At 38.1% G+C, this 19,962-nt stretch overlaps 1 protein-coding gene across 1 annotated transcript; it reads left to right on the top strand.

Moving 5' to 3' along the window:
• Nucleotides 1-5,553: 5,553 nt before the first annotated feature.
• LOC130012232 (chorion peroxidase-like) lies at nucleotides 5,554-19,222 on the top strand. The gene is made up of 13 exons (XM_056099634.1): nucleotides 5,554-5,632; nucleotides 6,208-6,358; nucleotides 7,401-7,552; nucleotides 8,237-8,434; nucleotides 9,893-9,968; nucleotides 10,834-10,940; nucleotides 12,235-12,342; nucleotides 12,929-13,018; nucleotides 13,472-13,632; nucleotides 14,356-14,858; nucleotides 15,828-15,997; nucleotides 18,417-18,510; nucleotides 18,981-19,222. Exons 1-13 carry the CDS (start codon nucleotides 5,557-5,559, stop codon nucleotides 19,042-19,044), a joined length of 1,950 nt encoding a protein of 649 aa, XP_055955609.1. The 5' UTR covers nucleotides 5,554-5,556; the 3' UTR covers nucleotides 19,045-19,222.
• The last annotated feature ends 740 nt before the right edge of the window (nucleotides 19,223-19,962 follow it).

Raw genomic sequence — 19,962 nt, 5'->3', positions numbered from 1 at the left:
GTTGGCTCTTGGAAAAGTAGGATGTTAAACCTCATCACCGGCGGCGGGGTGTACTTTCGGCAGAGTCACATCGACTGAATATCTTGATGTCCTTAAAACCCAGTCATATTCAGTGAACGTCTCTAAATTTATGTTTAAGATATGAATATTGACCGTATAGAGATTTTTTACTCTAACTCAATATTTTCCATAATATTCGAAGTTAAAAACAAGAATTAGAATTCAGTATTGATCAATTTCAATCAATACTGATGTTGTTATCCTGCCGTGAAACTATATAGGGTACTAATATCCAATATTTAAGACACTATTAACATTTTATAATCCGTATACGAGTGCCATTTTGTAATGAACAAATAAATATCCTACAACACAATATGGAAGTACTTAGTAAAGGTCGATTCACAAATGACACAATAATAATTTTAAAAAAACGTGCATATATATATATATGCCTATTATGTCTCCAACAGGTTTTGAAAATCTTGGAAATTACTCTTTTAAATGACATAATATATCGTTTATATCTATCGTGAATTTTTTTTCTGTTGTTTTTTTCTTATAAATAATATTGATTTTGATGATAACGAAACGGTTGCTGTTGGGTAAATTAACAATATAAATAAATATATCCCAAACACTCGAAATATACACATCGATTACACCCTATCTGAATATTAATAGACGGATTTTCACCAATCAAAAGTTGTGTTTTCGTGTCATCTTCTTACGCACCAGATTCTTTTGTCTTGTTATATAAATGGTTTAAATTTTAAATCGGACCAGTGCGCGATAAATAACCACGGATATAGCGCACACATTGACCCGGGATTTAACGCACACATCAAAGGTACGTAAATTTTAATGTTATTTTAATTCATTAAAGGAAAATTAGTTGATTATGGTCTTGGTAAGTTAATTAATGTCTAATTGATAATTAATCATTTCTATACCAGTTAAGGGCTAAAGAAACATCTGCAATAGGCAGATTTAGTTCTTGCAAAATGCATGTTTCAAGAGCATTGCATGTTTTTCTTTTGGTTTGGTTCCCAATGTTTTATAAATTATTAATTATACATTTATTCATATGACAAACCTATAATTAACTCTCTAGACAAATAAACTTGGTGTATTCCCACGACGGCGCCGTTACAGAGCGTGACCAAAATCAATCCTTCCCCCGAAGACGCAGATATGGACTTGTCGGCTTTTATTTGAAGAGAGGCATGTTGTTATTAGGACCCAATTAACGGTGTTAAAGATTCTATGAATTTATGTTGACTGAATGTTATTCACCAATTGACAACAAATGATCGAAAATCACCATATCATCCAAGTATTTAATAGGAATCTTAATCACCAAGAGACATAAATTTGCCCAAATCCAAAGCCAGCTCTAGGAATTAAAAAGTACGAGATTTGAATATTTAACGATAAAATGGACAATCGAGGCTAACTCTTGACCATCAAGTACCGTTGCTACGATAATAAAGTATCTACGCTATATGTAGTAATATCGGACTTCCTTGTTGTTTCATTGAGTCAGCTGGCGTGGTTTCGATTCCCCGGTTGTACGTGACAAGGAGTAGGGTCGCCTGTTCAACCTCGTTGGTTTTCTCCGGGTCCTCCGGTTTCCTGCCACTGCTAAAGACCCCTACGCGCAAGCAAATTATTGAAATAAAATTTAACAATGTGTGATGGATATGTTTACAATGGTAAGGATTTTACAAAAAAATATCATTGTTTTTTATATATAAATAATTCATTTACTTTCATTAGTCCGTGGGATTTGACTCAATAGAATGTGTGAACCAAATATTTAATTCAAGATACAATATGATCGCAAGGACCATAGTATTACATATATCTTCAAACAGTGCTCAGGATAAAGTTATATGACTGAAATTGTCAATATATTTATTTTTGAACAATTATACATGTAGCAAAAATATATTGTTAAACATACATTATGCAAGAGCTAAATCTACCTATTTATGCCTGAAATGTTATCTAAACTATTAATTAGACATTAATTAACTTATCCAGACCACACTCAACTCTTGATGGCATCGCCAGTCTCCGATATTTAGTAGATTTATATACCTTTGACGACGGATGATTTAACGTAAAATGGATAACCGAGACTTTTGTTTAATATCGTACCGACGGTAGTAATGACATTCGATGCTATGCTAAAATTGAATCAATAATATCTCGGTTCAGGGAGAAACAATTTGACTGAAATTTGCAGCATATCCTGGTTTTTTTTATCTATTTGTTTAACTATTATAAGCAGAATTGTCAGCTCTTTATCTAATCCTGAATAAGACCCCTTAAATGGAAACTGGGACGAGCGAAGTGTAACGTCTCATTCCGGCAATACGTAATTTGACATTTTTTTTTTTCAAAAAAAAGGACTCTTGCAAGTTTTTAAAGAGAGAGAGAGAGAGAGCGAGAGAGAGAGAGAGAGAGAAATGGGGTTTAACGTCCACTCGACACTAGGTCATTTCGACACTAACACATGGTTCAATTTTATTTCAACAATTCGCTTGCGCGTAAGGGTCTTTAGCAGTGGGAGGAAACCGGAGGACCCGGAGAAAACCCACGAGGTTGGACAGGCGACCCGACTCCTTGTCACGTACAACCGGGGAATCGAAACCCCGACAGTTGATTCAATGACAGACGGTATGATACAGCGCAGCGGGCACGTGCTAACCATTCGGCGATCCAACCCCCCAAGGTTTTTTTAAAAAAAGACTCGTGCAAGTTAAGTTGGCGTGAAGTTGTCTTACATTCATGTTGACCATCATGATATATGTGTACTTAGTTTTTCTGTGCCACCCGATATAAGTTCTTTTCTAGCATCTTTATAGCCTCTTTGGCATATTCCGGGTTCGATGCTGGTGGTGGCCGGGAGGGTTCACCAGGATTTTCCGATGTCTTCCCCCTTGTCAGTGGCGCAGGACCTGACCAGGAATAGTGTCTAGTCATTCGGATGAGATCAAACACCAAGGTCCCGTACACAAATTAGTGTGCACGTAGAAGATCCCTTGGTAGTTGGGATTAAAATAAAAGTAGGCAAAATTGATTTGAAGCGATAACCGTAGCAAAACAAAGCATTGGTGAATTGAGAAGTGACGCAAATAGTCAAAAGACGAGGATTCGCCATGACACATTGACATAGGGATGACGTAGCTGCGGGTTAATTAGCTCACAATATTAACCTTTTTCCTTCGGTAATTCAAATTCTAAATCATATTTGTACATATAAGAAAAATAAATAAAGGTGTTTGAGGTATATCTGGATTTCATATTTCATATTTAGTGTAAATGGGTATATAAAATAACTATAAAAGGCGCCATTCTGTCTAGACCAGAACATTGTCTGCGATATCACCTCGGTGGCAGCGGGCGTTAAATAAAGCCATTTCACACACACCAGATACCAGAACCTAGGTCGAACAGGCGGCGGGCCCTAGCGCCCGGCTGATAGTCAAACCTAAATTTACCTACCACACCTAAGACCGTAGCATTTATGGCAAAGCGTGCCAGGCTGTGCAATATCGTCATCTTACACCCGGAGCCTCTCCTGTGGATGAAATTTACCTTGGGCGCTTCCCTGCAAAGACAACGTGTCTTATCCAAATAAGCTGGATCAAGTCTATTTTGTGGCTTCCCCTGACAATTTTCTTAGGTAACGCTTATCGACACTTGGTGGAAGTGGACGTAAAACTCCACGAACGAACGAATGAACGAACCGAACCAGTTTAAATTACTACGTCTTATTATTCACGCTCCATTGAGCCAAGTACCAAAGCCGTGTTATGTGATGTGACATCACACGTAGAATACATTTGATCTTGATATTAGGTAAAGGATTAGGCTGCAGAAGGTTGAACAAGAGTATAACATAATCAGGATGAAATTATAATACAAAAGATGACAGCACCAACTGCGGGATTCGAGAAATAATAACACATAATAAAACATATAACTTACTTATACATTATTTGTATAGAATTCCATAGGTTTGTGCCATTAAAACGGATGCTGTTTTTGTTTACATTATTAAACTTTGGCCGCAGAGTGATTAGTTTGTTATGAATGTTGGTATAGGAAGTTTCATAGAAAGACAAAAGATTGAACAGGTAATCAGGACGTTGCTTAGATAAAATTTTGGAAATAAAGTTACATAAATTGTAGGCATGACGGTTTTCTATTGTTAAAAGTATTAAGGTATTTATTGTTGGGTATGGTACAGTTTAGCGGTATGATCGACATTAAGCAGCAGTTTAGCGGTATGATCGACATTAAGCAGTAGTTTAAAAGCCACGATTTGTCGTCTAGAAAAAAACATTCAAGAAATTTGGAGTCACGGGAGTCCCAGATTGCAGAACATTAACCACAATGTGTCTGAATATAAGCATTATCAAAAGGAGTGCGGTAGGAGAGAGGGGGATATTGTTTAATCTTACGGAGAAGGAAAAGTTTCTGATTTAATTTTTTGGAGATATATTGAATATAGTGTTTCTAAGTTAAATTATGATTTAAAACGACATCTAAAAGTTTAAAGGATGAGACTACTTCTATTGATTCGTTGTGTACAGGACCTCCATAGTTCACCCCAACTCGAAGACGCTCTCCGCTCTGCAAACTTGAAACGGGAATCTTATCGAACCTGGGATCTACTGGTTAGTGAACAAGCACCTTAATCACTGAGCCAACAAACGACGTGATAATATATATAAGTGATTAAAATACTTCAGACAAATTGATGACCAGAGACAGATTTATGACGTATATATGCAGTTAAAGATATGCAGTCGAATATTCATCCACGAAATCTCGTATACATTGGCAGATGGAATTTAGTATAAGGGTAGTCTGAAGGGCCGCTGTCTAGGCAGAAATGCCCTCATAGCACAGTGTATGACGTATGTCCTTCTTCATTAGCCCAGTCGCAGCACAACAGTAGGACGTTAAATTCCATTTCACTTCATTTTATTTCTAATTAATTCGACGGGATGACCTGTATAACTCGCTATAAAAATTGTTGATCTTTAACAATGATTTAAAGAAGATTTGTGTCGAGCACACGTTACCCCTCCCCTCTCTCTCTCCCTCTCCCTCTCTCTCTCTCTCTCACGGATAGGACTCAGTACTCAGAAATTCGAGAGATAAAGACTTTGCCATTCGTATTATTGTATTATTGAGGGCAACTTGAACAACCAGCTTATTATTAATAGCCATAATTTTCAATTTCTAAAAATAAAATTAATTCTCATTACACTCTTGGACTGGATGACCCCCCACCTCCCCCCACCCGTTTCGTTTGAATAGAACTGGAGGGTTTTCTCTGGCCATTGCTTCGAGAATATACTAAATAACCGGGGAAATACCGTATGACCCATAGCGCAACGTTTTAGACCATCATAACATAGTGTTTATGTTGAATGTATTTAATTGTTCCGTGTGAATCCCCTATATTTTATTTTCTTTCAATAAACAAATAATGTTGGGTTTTTTTATCTATTTCCCTATTTTTCAGATTACATCATGTGGCGAGGCGGGGTGCTTTTCGGACTATTCTGTCTGATATCTCGAGCCCCAGGACAATTGTCTCCAGTCAGTGGTAAATTTATAAAAATTACTTTTTTGGCAGAGGAAAATTGCTCCACATTCTTCAAGATGTATTGTTATTTGGACTCAGTGACTAAGACACAAGCTTGCTAACTTGGGGGTCCCGTGTTTCATTCCGGTGTTTGTCGAGAAAGTTCATCTGGATTTTCCGACGCGATTCCCCCTTGTCATTGATGCAGGACATACATTGGCTCGATAACCTAGTGGTCCTGCGTCGACCCTGGTGTTGCTGTCAGTGGTAGGAGAGGGGCTAATGAAGATGGGCATAAGTCATACAGTCTGCTATGAGAAAATTTTGCCTGGACAGCGGAACAACAATCAAATCGTCTATCGGAATGTTAAGGGTTGTTTTACGGGCACACCAATGCGGGAATTCGACTGTTCGTCCGATCCGTAAGACTAGACGCTGTCCATGCCAGGCCCCCTGTTCTACATCACTGACAAACCCGCGGACGTTTCCCGGCCATCACTAAAAACCGATGGAACAGCCGCTTAAGATGATATGAAATTGATGACATTGTTGTATACATGTTGCAAATAAAACAATGAAATGTGTTTTTTTATCAGAAATACCTTCTTCCCAGGCCGGTGACAAAATCAATATCGATGATGGCACACATATTATGTCTTTGACTATGTGCTTAGCTCAACTATCTTGTATGAACGACAGGTATACTCTACGAGACGTTTCACCAGTACGTTTAGAACCGGAATCAAGGTAAGTTAAACTTGTATTTATTATCCCAGTATTTTAAAGGTGTAAATTCTCTCTTCGATATAACAGAATGATTCTTTAATATACCGGAACATATATATACATATATCTTCATACAGTACTGACTGGCCAGTTACTGCACTTAGTAAGAGATCTTAACTAGTGACTGCCTTCAATGTAGTTGTTGTTGTTTATTACAGATTTAACGTCCAATACAATACATATGATATTATGGACAAGTTGATTTAATTCAATTATTTACACTTAAGCATTTAAAAGTTAAAGTTAAAGGCATGCCATTAGTGTTTTCTTGCTAATGCCTCTCTCCAGATAAATGTTACCTGAAAAGTAAAGAAAAGAAAAGGAAGAGCCAGCAGCAACACAGAACAAAGCAATTAAAACAAATTAAAACATTTATAGAAATAATACATGGCATTAAATTTTTAGACATAAATTAAATTAAATTGATTGTTAAGGTTCCTTATTCCTTTTGTTATTATTTTTCTCGCCTTCAATGTTATATTTAAGGAAAATCAGATAATTGGTTAAAAGTAAATGTTGTAATTAAAACTGACGTGTCGATAGATGAACAATGCATAAAAGATTAAACAATATAATAAATCAACAAAAACAATAGATGGTATTAACGTCGTTACCCAACGACTTACTAGCCGGTTGATCTTAAAGTGGTTAATTTAAGAAACATTAATTATCTTAGCGATTGGCAGATAAGAACATCATTATACTTTCCTCTGTTTTAGAAAAGACGCATACGAAAGAAATGATATATATTATTTGTTGAATGATGAAATCAATAATAAATAATATTAAATATTGTATTCCTAAAGTTATAAGTTCAAGCAAGGACTAAAATTAAACAATCGAGCAACAGAGAAACAATAGATGGCACTAAAGTGATGACAGGTTAACGACTTACTAGCGATTGGCAGATTATCACACCATTAGAGTATCACCGATGTAATGATATCTCTCTCTCTCTCTCTCTCTCTCTCGCTTTTAGTAAATGTCATATGTTTATTTTTAGATTGATTCGACCAGCTGTACACATGTCGTCTTGTCCGAACTCTGGTCGTTTGTTCCGTACAGCTGATGGCTCCTGTAACAACATCCAACGACCCTCATGGGGACAATCATTGGAGCGATTTAAACGTTATGTGGATGCAGAGTATGCTGATGGTAATACATGTAATGAAATGAAATGAAATAGGGTTTAACGGCCTACCGTTCTGCACAGACTGAATATACTTCATACAATATAGTTTGGAGATTTTTCACGGCGGCGGCGCCATGGCCTACTCTTATATCGAATTTCATCTGCCTAAGGGATCATTTACGTGGGCGCTAATAATGTCCTGGCAGTGGGGCAGAACAAGAAACCAAAGTCGGATGTACTCTTTGAGATACACGTAGCAGAAGCCTTGTCAGTCGAAAACCGCTGTCTGGATACAATTTCCATCATAGAACAACTGATTGGTGTATATACCTGTATTCATTATCTCAGTTGGAGCAGAACAGTAGGACGTTAAACCCCATTTAATTTCATTTTTAAACATATGTACATGTTGTACATATTTTTTTCTTAGTGTTTAACGTCCGCTTCCACCGAAATTGATATTGCAGACAAGTTGCCTTTATTTTCATTTTTATTATCTTAGCGCACGCGCAGGGGTCTTCCGTGTGGGAGGAAACGGGAGTACATACGCTCACACCAGGAACCAAAACCACAATGACAAGCGCGACAACCTACACCACTAGCCCCCATTTCATTTTGTTTCTTCGTGTTGCAGAAATCGGGGATACTAGAAATTTTGTCAAAATCATATCCTTACTTATCATTTGTTCTTTTGGTTTCTTTTCCAGGAATTGGGGCCCCAAGAATTTATTCCAGTTCTGGACGTTGTAAATGGCCTAGGCGTCGAAGATGTCTATTACCTAGTGCTAGAACAGTCAGTATCAAAGTTCACACGCCAGTTACCCACATGTCACAACACTCGGTGATGCTCATGCAATGGGGACAATTTCTGGACCATGATTTAACTGCATCAGCCATTCAACAACGTAAGTAAAACAAACCACCAGTAGGCCTTTCGTTAGGCCTTAAGTTATTAATTAGACATTTATTAACTTGCCGAGGTCATAATCAAGTCTTGGATGTTCTAGATTTCAACAGATTTAAACACGATGGACGGTTAGTGATTTAATTAAAAAATGGATAACCGAGACTTTGTTCACTGTCGTAACAACGGTAGCAATGACATGCGAGACTCCGCCATTCTCCAAACGATCCTAACGTCTCTCAGAATGAAGTAATTTTAAGTGGCTAAGTTTTTAACTCATTATCATCCACTGTCTTCGACATTTAAAACATATGTTTGTGATCTTACCGAGAAAAGATGTGATTCTGATATCCAATATTTTTAAGACAAAATAAACGTTTTACCATTGGTACACGAATCGTGTACCAGAATGCGTTCTGCGTCATTTGTAACAGGGGACTCGAAGAACGAGGTTAGATATATCACACAAGTCACGTCAATCGTTGACGTCATATTCTTATCTGGAGAGCATGCGCAATAAGTACTACCGATGTATACTGGAAACACCAGACGTTAGAGATTACCATTCGATTGACACTTCTGGCGTATTTCGCCGAACATAACTGATTTGAAATTAGAGTAAAAACAGAAACGATTGAATATAAATCAGTTTATATACATTCATACATTATTATATGCGTTGTGATCCATTTGTGTCAATTTCTAGGTCCCAAATATTAGCGATTCAGCTCCGTTAACTAAATCTTTAAAGATAATCCCTTTTTTGTTATGTAGCTTTTTTTAAATGGTAGAGCTCTTTAAGCATTTTAGTCTCTCTTATTCAAGCAAATGTTCTACGAATATTAGTCTAGATTGGTTGTCAATATCGGCTAGGGTGTCATAAACAAAGGGAGGTAACTAGCCCTAAAACAAGATGTCGACGCCTATGAAATTCATTTAAAAATTGACATTTCAGAAATGCCAATTGCATTGCCAGCTCATTATCCAATACATTATCCAGTGGGTGTGACGTCCACTCGACACATACTAGGTCATTTCGGGACTAACATATGGTTCAATTTAATTTCAATAACTCGCTTGCGCGTAGGGGGTCTATGTAGCTTGTCTCATCCCCGGTGTTTGACCCGTCCGCGTTGCATCATAAGGTATTGTTATTGGTGGGTTCAATGGCCGAATGGTTAGCATGTATCGTAAGGTATGTCATTCAGTCAACTGGCGTGGTTTCGATTCCCCGGTTGTAAGTGACAAGTAGTATGGTCGCTTATCCAACCTCGTGCTTTTTCTCCGCCCACTGCTAAAGACCCCTACGCACAAGCGAGTTATTGAATTAAAATTGAACCATATGTTAGTCCCGAAATGACTCTCTCTCTCTCTCTTGTCCACATGTTTGTCTTGTTGTTTTTGTGTGTAGTGAAGTCATCCTAGAAACGGTTAAAATCTCTTTCTATTCTTCTTTCAGCCGAAGAAAATGCTTCACCGTGCTGTGATAATAGAAGGGCTAAAAAAGGAAAACTTCACCGACACTCCTTTAAAAAGTAAAACATTTATTGTTGTAATTTAAACTGGTTGGCTGGTAAACCAACTGGTGGCTCTTCCCACTGCCTGTTGAACCTCGTGGATTTTCTCCGCCCGCTCCACAACTGCCAAAAGACGCCTACACACAAACGAATTACTGAAATAATATTGAACGAGATTTGTGTCGAGCACACGTTACACCACCGCCCTCCCCCTCTCTCTCTCTTTTTTCTCTCTCTCTCTTTCTCTCACCCTCTCTCTCTCTCTCTCTCTCATCTCTTTCTCCCTCTGTCTCTCACTCTCTCTCGAGTGTCTGTCTGTCTGTTGTCTGTCTGTCTTTCTCTTCTCTCTCTTTCTCTTCTCTCTCTCTCTCTTTCTCTCACCCTCTCTCTCTCTCTCCCATCTCTTTCTCCCTCTGTCTCTCACTCTCTCGAGTGTCTGTCTGTCTGTCTTTCTCTTCTCTCTCTTTCTCTTCTCTCTCTCTCTCTTTCTCTCACCCTCTCTCTCTCTCCCATCTCTTTCTCCCTCAGTCTCTCACTCTCTCGAGTGTCTGTCTGTCTTTCTCTTCTCTCTCTCTCTCTCTCTCTCTCTCTCTCTCTCTGTAGAACATTTACCATCTAACCAAACTTTAGAATATTTACCATCTACCCAAACGCTAGCGTATTTACCCTCTATCCCAAACTCTAGCGTATTTACCCTCTATCCCAAATCTAGCGTATTTACCCTCTATCCCAAATCTAGCGTATTTACCCTCTATCCCAAATCTAGAATATTTACCCTCTACCCCATCTCTAGAGTATTTACCCTTTATCCCAACTCTAGACTTTTGTTGGCCCCTACCCAAACTCTAGCTCTACCATAACTTATTATTATTATATTTTTCAGAAATAAAAGATGCTTTCCAATACCTATCGTTCAAAAACCTGCTGATCGCTTTTTTAAGTCTAAATGTTTAGACTTTATCCGATCTCGCTCAATTAACCCCAGAATAAGTAAGTATGTATAACTAATTAGACTTTATTTGTTGTTTCTTTATAAGTTTACTGAAATACTTTTATTTGTCTTTTATACGTTATGGTATCTTATAAGTTTACTAATATACCTTTACATGTCTATTAAATGTAATGGTTTCTTTGCTAGACCTTATTTTTTTTTATTTTCTAAAGAATCTATTCGCTTTTTCGAATTGTATCATTGTAAAAGCACCATAGAGCAGCTTTTTCCAGCTGGATTTTGGCGCTATATATGTTTATTGAATTATTATTATTATTATAATCAGACTTTGTTGACCCTAGATTCAGTAGCCGCGGTGGCTCAGTGAGTACGACATTAGCTCGCTAACCAGGAGGGAGGTTCGGTGTTCGATCCCTGCGTTGGCCGAGAAAGTTCATTGGGATTGTAGGGTGTGGTTTCTACTTGTCAGTCATGTATGACAAGGGGCCTGACAAGGGACAACATGTAGTTGTTCGGATGGGACGAAACACCGAGGTCCCGTGTACACGTAAAAGATCCATTGACAGTTGGAATTCGATATAAGAGTAGGCATATAGGCCATCTTTATCAACCCAGTCGAGGCAGAACAGTAGGACTTTAATCCCTATTTCATTTCATTTCATTTCATTTTCCTAGATTCAGGAATTAAATAGGGTGGCCGAATGGCTTCACGCATGCGTGTTGAATCATAAGGTATGTCAGCTTGTACTTACCAATGAGTAGTGTCGTCTGCCCAGCCTCTGGTTTCCTACCACAGCTAAAGACTTCTAATCGCAATTGAATTATTGAAATAAAATTGAAACATATGTTAGTTCCGAACAATAATCAAACTTTAATTATTTGGTATTTATAAACGTTCGTCCCAGTATGGGAATATCTCTGATTTACATTCAATCGTTTCAGTTTTTACTCTATTTTCAAATCAGTTATGTTTGGCGAAATACTCCAGAAGTCTAAATCGAATAGCAGTCTCTAGTGTCTGGTTATTCCAGTCTACACCGATAGTATTTATTTCGCATGCGCTCCAGATAAGAATATGACGTCACCGAGTGACTTAACTTGGGGAATATGTCTAGCCTCGTTCTTCGAATCCCTTGTTGCAAATGGTGCTGAAACGCATTATGGGACATGATTCATGTACCAATGGTAAAATTTGTATTTTGTCTTAAATATTGGATATCAGAAGCCCATCTTTTCCCGGTAAGATCACAACATCTTGATTTAAATTAACAAATAATCGTGTTTTCAATGTCGAAGACTTTGGATAATATTGAGCTTTATTTCTTATTTCAGACCGTAGGAATCCACGAGAACAACAGAATCTATTGACACCTTTTGTGGATGGTTCCAATGTTTATGGCAGTGACCAGGAAACACAAGATCGTCTACGATTACCTAACGGTAAGAAATGGACTGAACTAGGGTTAAACATCCAACGTTTGTAATCTCCACTGTTTTAGAATTCCAGATTACATGTTAAATGTACCCGTCAGTGAATAGACGGGTTTTGTTTGAACGGCAAGACGTTCATTGCTTGCCAGTACCTGTCCTGTCCCCCCCCCCCCACACGTCTGGGTTTGTCTTGTCCCATCCGTCTGTAAAAGCGTAAGAATCAAAACCGGGATCTGGTCCATTCGACCACAATAACCCCACGAATTAAAAGATAAATAACTGTCTATTTATTATGGTTTTTATTTCCCAGGTCGTATGAAGACATCGACAGGTGATTTATTACCAAAAGGTAGAGATGACGTGTTAGGTTTTAGACGGTCGACTACTTGACAAAAATAACCCCACGAATTAAAAGATAAATAACTCTATATTTATTACGTTTTGTTTTTCCAGGTCGTATGAAGACATCCACTAATGATTTATTACCAACAGGTAGAGATGACATGTTAGGTGTTAGACGGTCGACCACTTGACAACAATAACCCCACGAATTAAAAGATAAATAACTATATTTATTATGGTCTTTATTTCCCAGGTCGTATGAAGACATCGAAAGGTGATTTATTACCAAAAGGTAGAAATGGAGACTGTATCAGAAAGAATGCACCATTCTGTTTCGATGCTGGTAAGTCACCTTTCCAACATCATTCCCAGATCCATAATCAACTCTCGATGTCATCGCTAGCCTGTGATGTTTATTGGATTAGGTTCCGATTTGCTGTTCGACTTCCATTCATGATTTAATCATGACATGGATAATCGAGACTATGTTTTTATCGTAACGACTTTAGTAATGATGATCGAGGCTAAGCCTAAAATTCAATCGCTACAATCTCGGTTCAGAGTGGATCAATTTGACTGAAATTTTAAGCAAATTCCCTTTACCTTATCTAGTTTTTAACTATTATCATTAGAACTGCCAGCTCTTTTATTTAATCTCCCATAATTTATCTTTAATTATTTGGTATTTATAAACGTCTCTCTCTATCCCTCTCTCTCTCTCTCTCTCTCCCTCTCTCTCTCTCTCTCTCCCTCTCTCTCTCTCTCTCTCTTAACAGACAGGTTTTCTATTTTCTAGGTGACGAAAGGGTACATGTGTATCCCGGATTAACAGTTTTACACACAGCTTTCGTCCGATACCATAATTATATTGTTGATGATTTAAAACAACACAATACAGGGTGGGATGGGGACAGATTGTTCCAGGAAACCAGAAAAATCATCAGTGCCCTTCTACAGGTGAGGGGAGTTATTTTATTATTTTAGAATATTGAAAGGTTTAATAAGAAATTTCATCGAGATATTCCGGTGTGGTTCATCTTTGTCTGTGATGCAGGACCGAGGGCCTGGCAAGCGATAGCTTATAGTCGTTCGAATGGGACGAAACCCCGCGGTCCCGTTGGAATTTGATATAAGAGTAGGCCACAAGAGGTTCGCAAGTCCGTTCGTTTGACACTTTACCTCAACGATCAGTGCCTGAAATACTGTCAGGCTGCATTTCCGGCAATTTGTTTTTCAAAATGTTCTGGTTGAAGCTCGTCCCTTTGCCCCCTTAAACTTGGACTTTGCCCCAGCTTTGCCCCTCCAACCACCGACGACTGACGCCGCCACTGGAGGTGGAGTGCATGGTTTAACGCATGTGCGTTACATCGTAAGGTATGGCATTGAGTGAAGTGGTATGCTTTTTGTTCTATGTCTGTACGAGGTAAGGAGTAGGTTCGCATGTCAAACCTCGTATGTTACCTCTGGGTCCTCCGATTTCCTTCCACAGCTTAAGCGCGTTATTGTACAGTGTAAAGAATCTCTCTCTCTCTCTCTCTCCCTCTCCCCCTCTCTCTCTCTATCTCCCTCTCTCTCTCTCTCTCTCTCTCTCTCTCTATCTCCCTCTCTCTCTCTCTCTCTCCCTCTCCCTCTCTCTCTCTCCCTCTCTTATATTCATTTATCATATATTGTTTTAAATAGAGAATCACCTACACGGAATTTTTACCTGAAGTTTTATCCGATGCCACCATGAATCACTACAATCTAAAGGAGGGAAACGACAACTACCAGTACAACATCAACGTTAATCCAAGTATCGCAAACGTTTTTGCCGCGGCAGCGTTTAGATATGGACACTCTAAAATTCCCGATGCTCTAGTTATAGACGATAAGGTAGTTCCAACTCGAAAACTCTTCAATGATCCACAGTTTATTTTCACCAGTTTGAAGTCAGTTGTTGAAAATATTCTATCCGACCCAGCTCAGCTCAGAGATCGTTTCCTGTCCGAACAAATCACAGATCACCTGTTTGAATCTGCCATGGGATCGTTTGATTTGGGTGCCTTTAATATCCAACGAGGTCGAGATCACGGTCTACCACCTTACAACACCTTTAGAAAATTCTGCAATTTACCTGAAGCCAACAACTTCAACAGTGAACAATTCGAGAAAACGGCTCGAAAACCTCTTAAAAAGACATACAAGTAAGTTGGACAACTTCTTCTTCGTCTTCTTCCCCTTCTTCTCCCCTGGGCCTTAACGCCCACGTCCACCTGAAGTGGTATCGCAGACAACTGTTTCCAAATAAGATTGTTGTCTCGTGTAGGTTGGAGACGGGTGATTGATTAAGAGACCTATCGATTCCATTTCCTTAAACCCCATTTCATTTCATAATGCATGTTTAAAGGAACCTATTGTCAAAGAGAGAGAGAGAGAGAGAGAGAGAGAGAGAGAGGGGGGAGGGGTATCGTCCACTCGACACAAATTTCTATAAATTGCTTGAGAGTAGGGGTCTTTAGCAGTGGGAGGAAACCGGAGGACTCGGAGAAAACCCACGAGGTTGGACAACTCCCTGTCACGTACAACCGGGGAATCGAAACCACACCCACCGGTTGACTCAATGACATACCTTATGATACAGCACGCACGTGCTAACCATTTGGCCATCCCACCCCTCCTATTGTCAAAGAACATTACCTGTATTCAATAGGTACCGTCATCGATGCAAGTGTCATGTGTTCAATACCACATGTTAGACCTAAATGACATAGTTTGTGCTGAGTGGACGTTAAACACCGTTATTTTTCTAGCTCACTGATTCTTTCTAATATATGAAATGAAATGGGATTTGCGTCCAACTTTTCTGCGCCGACTGGGCTAATGAAGACGAGATACGCTATACAATGTGCTCTGGGGGGGGGGGGGGGGGGGGTGCCCGGACAGCGGGGTTACATCCAACTTTTAATTCGAATTGCATGCCAATGTTTACACAGTGCCTCGGTTTTTCGTCCGATCCGAACCACTAGACACTGCCCTAGCCAGGCCCTCCTTCATGGACCACGTCGGACAATGGGGATGAACTCCCCGCGACTCCCTTGTTTCTTACAGTCCACTAGCTTGTACTATGGAGTATCCACCAACAGCCTTTAATGAAAAGCACATTTATTTTGTAGAAGTGTTGATGATATTGATGTATTCGTCGGTGGTATGGCAGAACAAAATGAAAATGGGTCGGTTCTTGGCCCGCTCTTCAATTGTATCTTGGGCAGACAATTCAGCGATTTGAAATGTGGAGACAGTTTCTGGTATGAAACAACAGACCAGAAACGAGGATTCTCGAAAAGTGAGTAATTTTTCTCCCCTCTATGCCACCTGCCTCTGGAGCCGCGGTGTCTCAGTGAGTCAACTCTGCCTCGCTTATCTGGAGGTTCCGTTTTCGATCCTGGTGTTGGCCGAGAAAGTTCATCGAAATTTTCCGGGAAAGGTTTCCCCCTTGTTGGTGTAGATGGATGGCGGGTCTGGGAAGGGACAGCGTAGAGTCCTTCGGATGGGAAGAAAAACGTGTGCACGCAACAGAATTCGATAGAACGGTGGACCGTAGCGCCGCTGTCCGGTCAAAGTTTCCCTCATAGCACACTGTATGGCGTATGCCCGTCTTCATTTGTCAAGACGGTGCAGCGATATAGGACGTTAACCCCATTTCATTTACAAATGGTATCTCGATTCTTAGAAAGGTCGAAATAGTATTAGACATATCCTGGATTCATAGAGAGCTCAAAATATTATTAGACGTGACATCCTCGATTCTTAGAGAGGTAAAAATAGTATACCGGAAAACATGGCTGTACCGATTTTAACGATGTTGATACCACAAATATATTATTATTCAGTCTTTATATGGAGCTCTAGTTTGATCGTATTCGAATAAAATTATGCATAGAAAAACCTATGTATGTCGGGGATCTAAGATTAGACCTTGTTCCCGACAACAAAAGTTTTATAAAGGACTATATTTTAGTCAAAATAAGGCTAACAATTTTGAGTAAATTCTTAAATTAAGCCTGGCAATGCTTTGTGAACTCGTGGCCGGGTGGTTTCTGCTATATAAGTTCAAAATGGATATTGAAAAATGAATATATTGAAAATTTCATTGAAATAATTTATTCTGATCGTAGATAGAGGACTGTTTGAAAATATAGCGTAGATCGTTCATTATCGTTCCAACACTTCGATTGTTCATTTTATCGTCAGTTAGTTTTTTAAATCTCGCGGATGTTTAAATCCATATAAATCTTGGCATTCCGATGTTCTAGAGAATGGATTTTTTTTTTAAACTATATTTTATTCAATAAGAATGGGATTGGGGAACAGGCTAGGCCTATATCATCCCTCTCCTTTCAACAAAACAATATAATTACAATTAGTTTACTTATAAACATGTATATAGTCCAAACTATTCATATTGTGTTATTAATTAATACAATTGTGCAAGTATACAATAATATTTTACAAATAAAAGGTTAATTGATATACATAATGACTATTTTGGTTTAAGGCCTGAAAGTGTACAAATATGTCAATATGTAAACAGAATCTAGAGATGGTAATGATAAATGACGATTACAGTATTTAAAATCTATTACTTAATTCTAAAAAGTTTTGCACCTCAGAAAATATTAATTTATTTTGCTCAAGTGAAATATCTGTAGAGCCGTACAATAGAAACTTTGTGTTGATGTATTCTGTTGGTAATGTTTTTATGGTTTTATTTCGTGCATCTGAATATAAGGGACATATCAGCAAAAAGTGATAAGGATCTTCAAAATTTTGTCCACATCGGCAGGTTGGAGAGTCGGTTATATGTCTCAAAAATGTATGTCCATTTAGATCGCTGTTAGATAAACGAATTCTTGAATGGATGATTTGAACTTTTAACAATATTGTAATAAGAAGGTACCAAGTGATCATGTTTTGAGGGATTTTGTTTAAAAATGAATAACGTATCTGAATTACGTATAGAAGGATCTAGATTGTTCCAAAGTCGTGTAGTTGAAGGAAAGAAAGAATTATAAAATAGACTGGTTTTACAAAAACAGTATGGAAGGTTTTTGTCATTTCTTAATAAGTATTTACTTTGTTTTTTGTTTAAATTATCATAAAGGTAATCGGGGGTTAAGTGGTTTATTATTTTATATAAAAATATCAACTTATGTCTTTCACGACGTTGTTTTAGAGGCAAAATACCGACTTCTTTATATAGTAGATCATGGCTAGTTCCCTTCACAGCGCCACATATTGTGCGTAAAGCATCTAATTGTAATTGTTCTAACTGGTTAGCTAAGTAATCCGTGCACCCATCCCAAATAATGTCAGCATAGTCAAAGTGTGGTAAAATATAGGAAGTATATATTGTTTTGAGTGATTTCCTTCCTAGTCGATACTTGAGTGATCTTAAGCAGTTGATAAATTTTGAAACTTTTCTATATGTATGTTCCATTTAAGATTGTTTTGAAAAATAAGCCCCAAATGTTTGTAATGAGATACTTCATTTATTTTAACCGTGTTCATGCAAAGTGGACTCGAATCGTGCTTAGATGTGGTTGAGAGTGGATTATAGCCTAGTCATGTAAATAAATGCCTAAATAATAATTAAAGCCAAAATAATTACCTACAATATAAAGATTTAACTCTTGCATAATTCTTCTTTAATTGGTGAAAAGAAACGTTAAAGAGAAATATGGTTTCTTCATTTTAATTTCCAGATCAACTTAAGGCCATTAAGAAAGTTTCTTTGTCTAAGATCCTGTGTCAAGTTTTTAACTTGGCTAAAATCAAAAAAAATCCTTTCCTGCACAAGTAAGTTTTTAAAGTTATACCGAGATAGTTAGTTGGTGGTGGAGTGTGCAATCTATTCAATAGTGGTAAATTCCTTCTTTTAAATCTACACATGATGCCTGATCTTTAACTTCACGTGCAGCATCGGTGAACGTGTGATGTTACATCCTACCTCCATAGAAGGGTTGAGATGGCCTAGTGTAATCTGTTTCACAGCTGCAAATGCAAACGCCAACTTTTAAATCTATACAAGTTTTAAGTTCACGTGCAGTATAGGGTCACATCATCTCGGTTACTTTCGATATTGATTGCATGTCGGACCGTAACATCCTGGATTACGTCCCCTTATTGGAGGCCTACGAAAAATTGCTTTCTTCGCGTGTCCTCATGCATCTGTTGCAAATTTCTGGCGTATCTTGCGTGTTTTATAAAAAAAAAACATGGATATAATTTAACAAGATTTAAATTTATTATATTTTTATGTTTTACAGGGGCAAGAAAGTCAGATGTAAGAAACTGACAGGGTTGGACCTTAGTCCCTGGTATGAACATTAAATGATTTAAAGCAACTTTGCTAACGACGTTGGATGGCTCCATAACAATAACGTTGCGAACGACGCTAACGTCTATAACAACACCACTGATGACGTCATATTCAGCATATCGTACTGGCTTCCATGTACATTTCTATAATGATCTTCTCATCCAATAAATTATTTTATTACAATTTCGATTCGTTTCGTTTGCTTTTCTCATCTTTAAAGGACAATATTGGTGTCAGTTATTATTACATATGTGACAGAACTAGTTAAACACATTTCAAATATAATTTTAACACAGAGATCAATGTTACAGTAGATGTGTAATGAAGGTTTCTACAAAAGGAAGTGACGAGCACAAAAGGAAAACACGAGTTATCCTTCTATATAACCGACTGAAGTTTAACTGACTGGGGTTTAACGTTCTATTTATCTACACCGACTGCGATAATATGGACGGGAGCCATGTCTTGTTTTGAATTTCAACTGTCAAGGAATCTTTTACACGGGACCTCGGGTTTTCATCCCATCTGAACGACTGGACACTGTTCTTGCCAGGCCCTCGTTGGGTAAACCGCGCCTCCAAATTATAGGAAATCATAGTTTTTTACGTTTCCACAATTGGGCACCGTCCAAATATCAACTTCAAATAGTCGCCATTATTCCCTAGCTTATTGTCGTGTCCATTTTGTAAAAAATAAAAAAAAATACGTTTATGACTTTCCTTCTTTTTGATGGATTTATTTGTGATTTGTTTCCATAATTTCTGAAATCGATAAAAATATATTTCTGACTAAAATTCAATTCAGCAAGGTGTCAGACCATTGTAATTAATATTAATAATCTAAAACATGATTGTGTTTCATCCTAGACAGAAAGTATTATCAACCGCCTGAAACACGGCCTTGGTTCACCTGCAGTATATAAAGTCCTG

Source organism: Patella vulgata, chromosome 3 (genome assembly GCF_932274485.2).
Source record: "Patella vulgata chromosome 3, xgPatVulg1.2, whole genome shotgun sequence".
Classification (NCBI taxonomy): domain Eukaryota; kingdom Metazoa; phylum Mollusca; class Gastropoda; family Patellidae; genus Patella; species Patella vulgata.
Note: the sequence above shows the minus strand (reverse complement) of the source record. Positions and strands in the feature narration are given on the sequence as shown.

Excerpts from the sequence above, each read along its gene's own strand:
- LOC130012232 (XM_056099634.1), top strand. The coding sequence starts at position 5,557 with ATGTGGCGAGGCGGGGTGCTTTTCGGACTATTCTGTCTGATATCTCGA. Across the intron at positions 9,969-10,833 it reads CACCGACACTCCTTTAAAAA|AAATAAAAGATGCTTTCCAA; the intron begins GTAAAACATTTA and ends TATATTTTTCAG. Across the intron at positions 13,019-13,471 it reads ACCATTCTGTTTCGATGCTG|GTGACGAAAGGGTACATGTG; the intron begins GTAAGTCACCTT and ends TCTATTTTCTAG.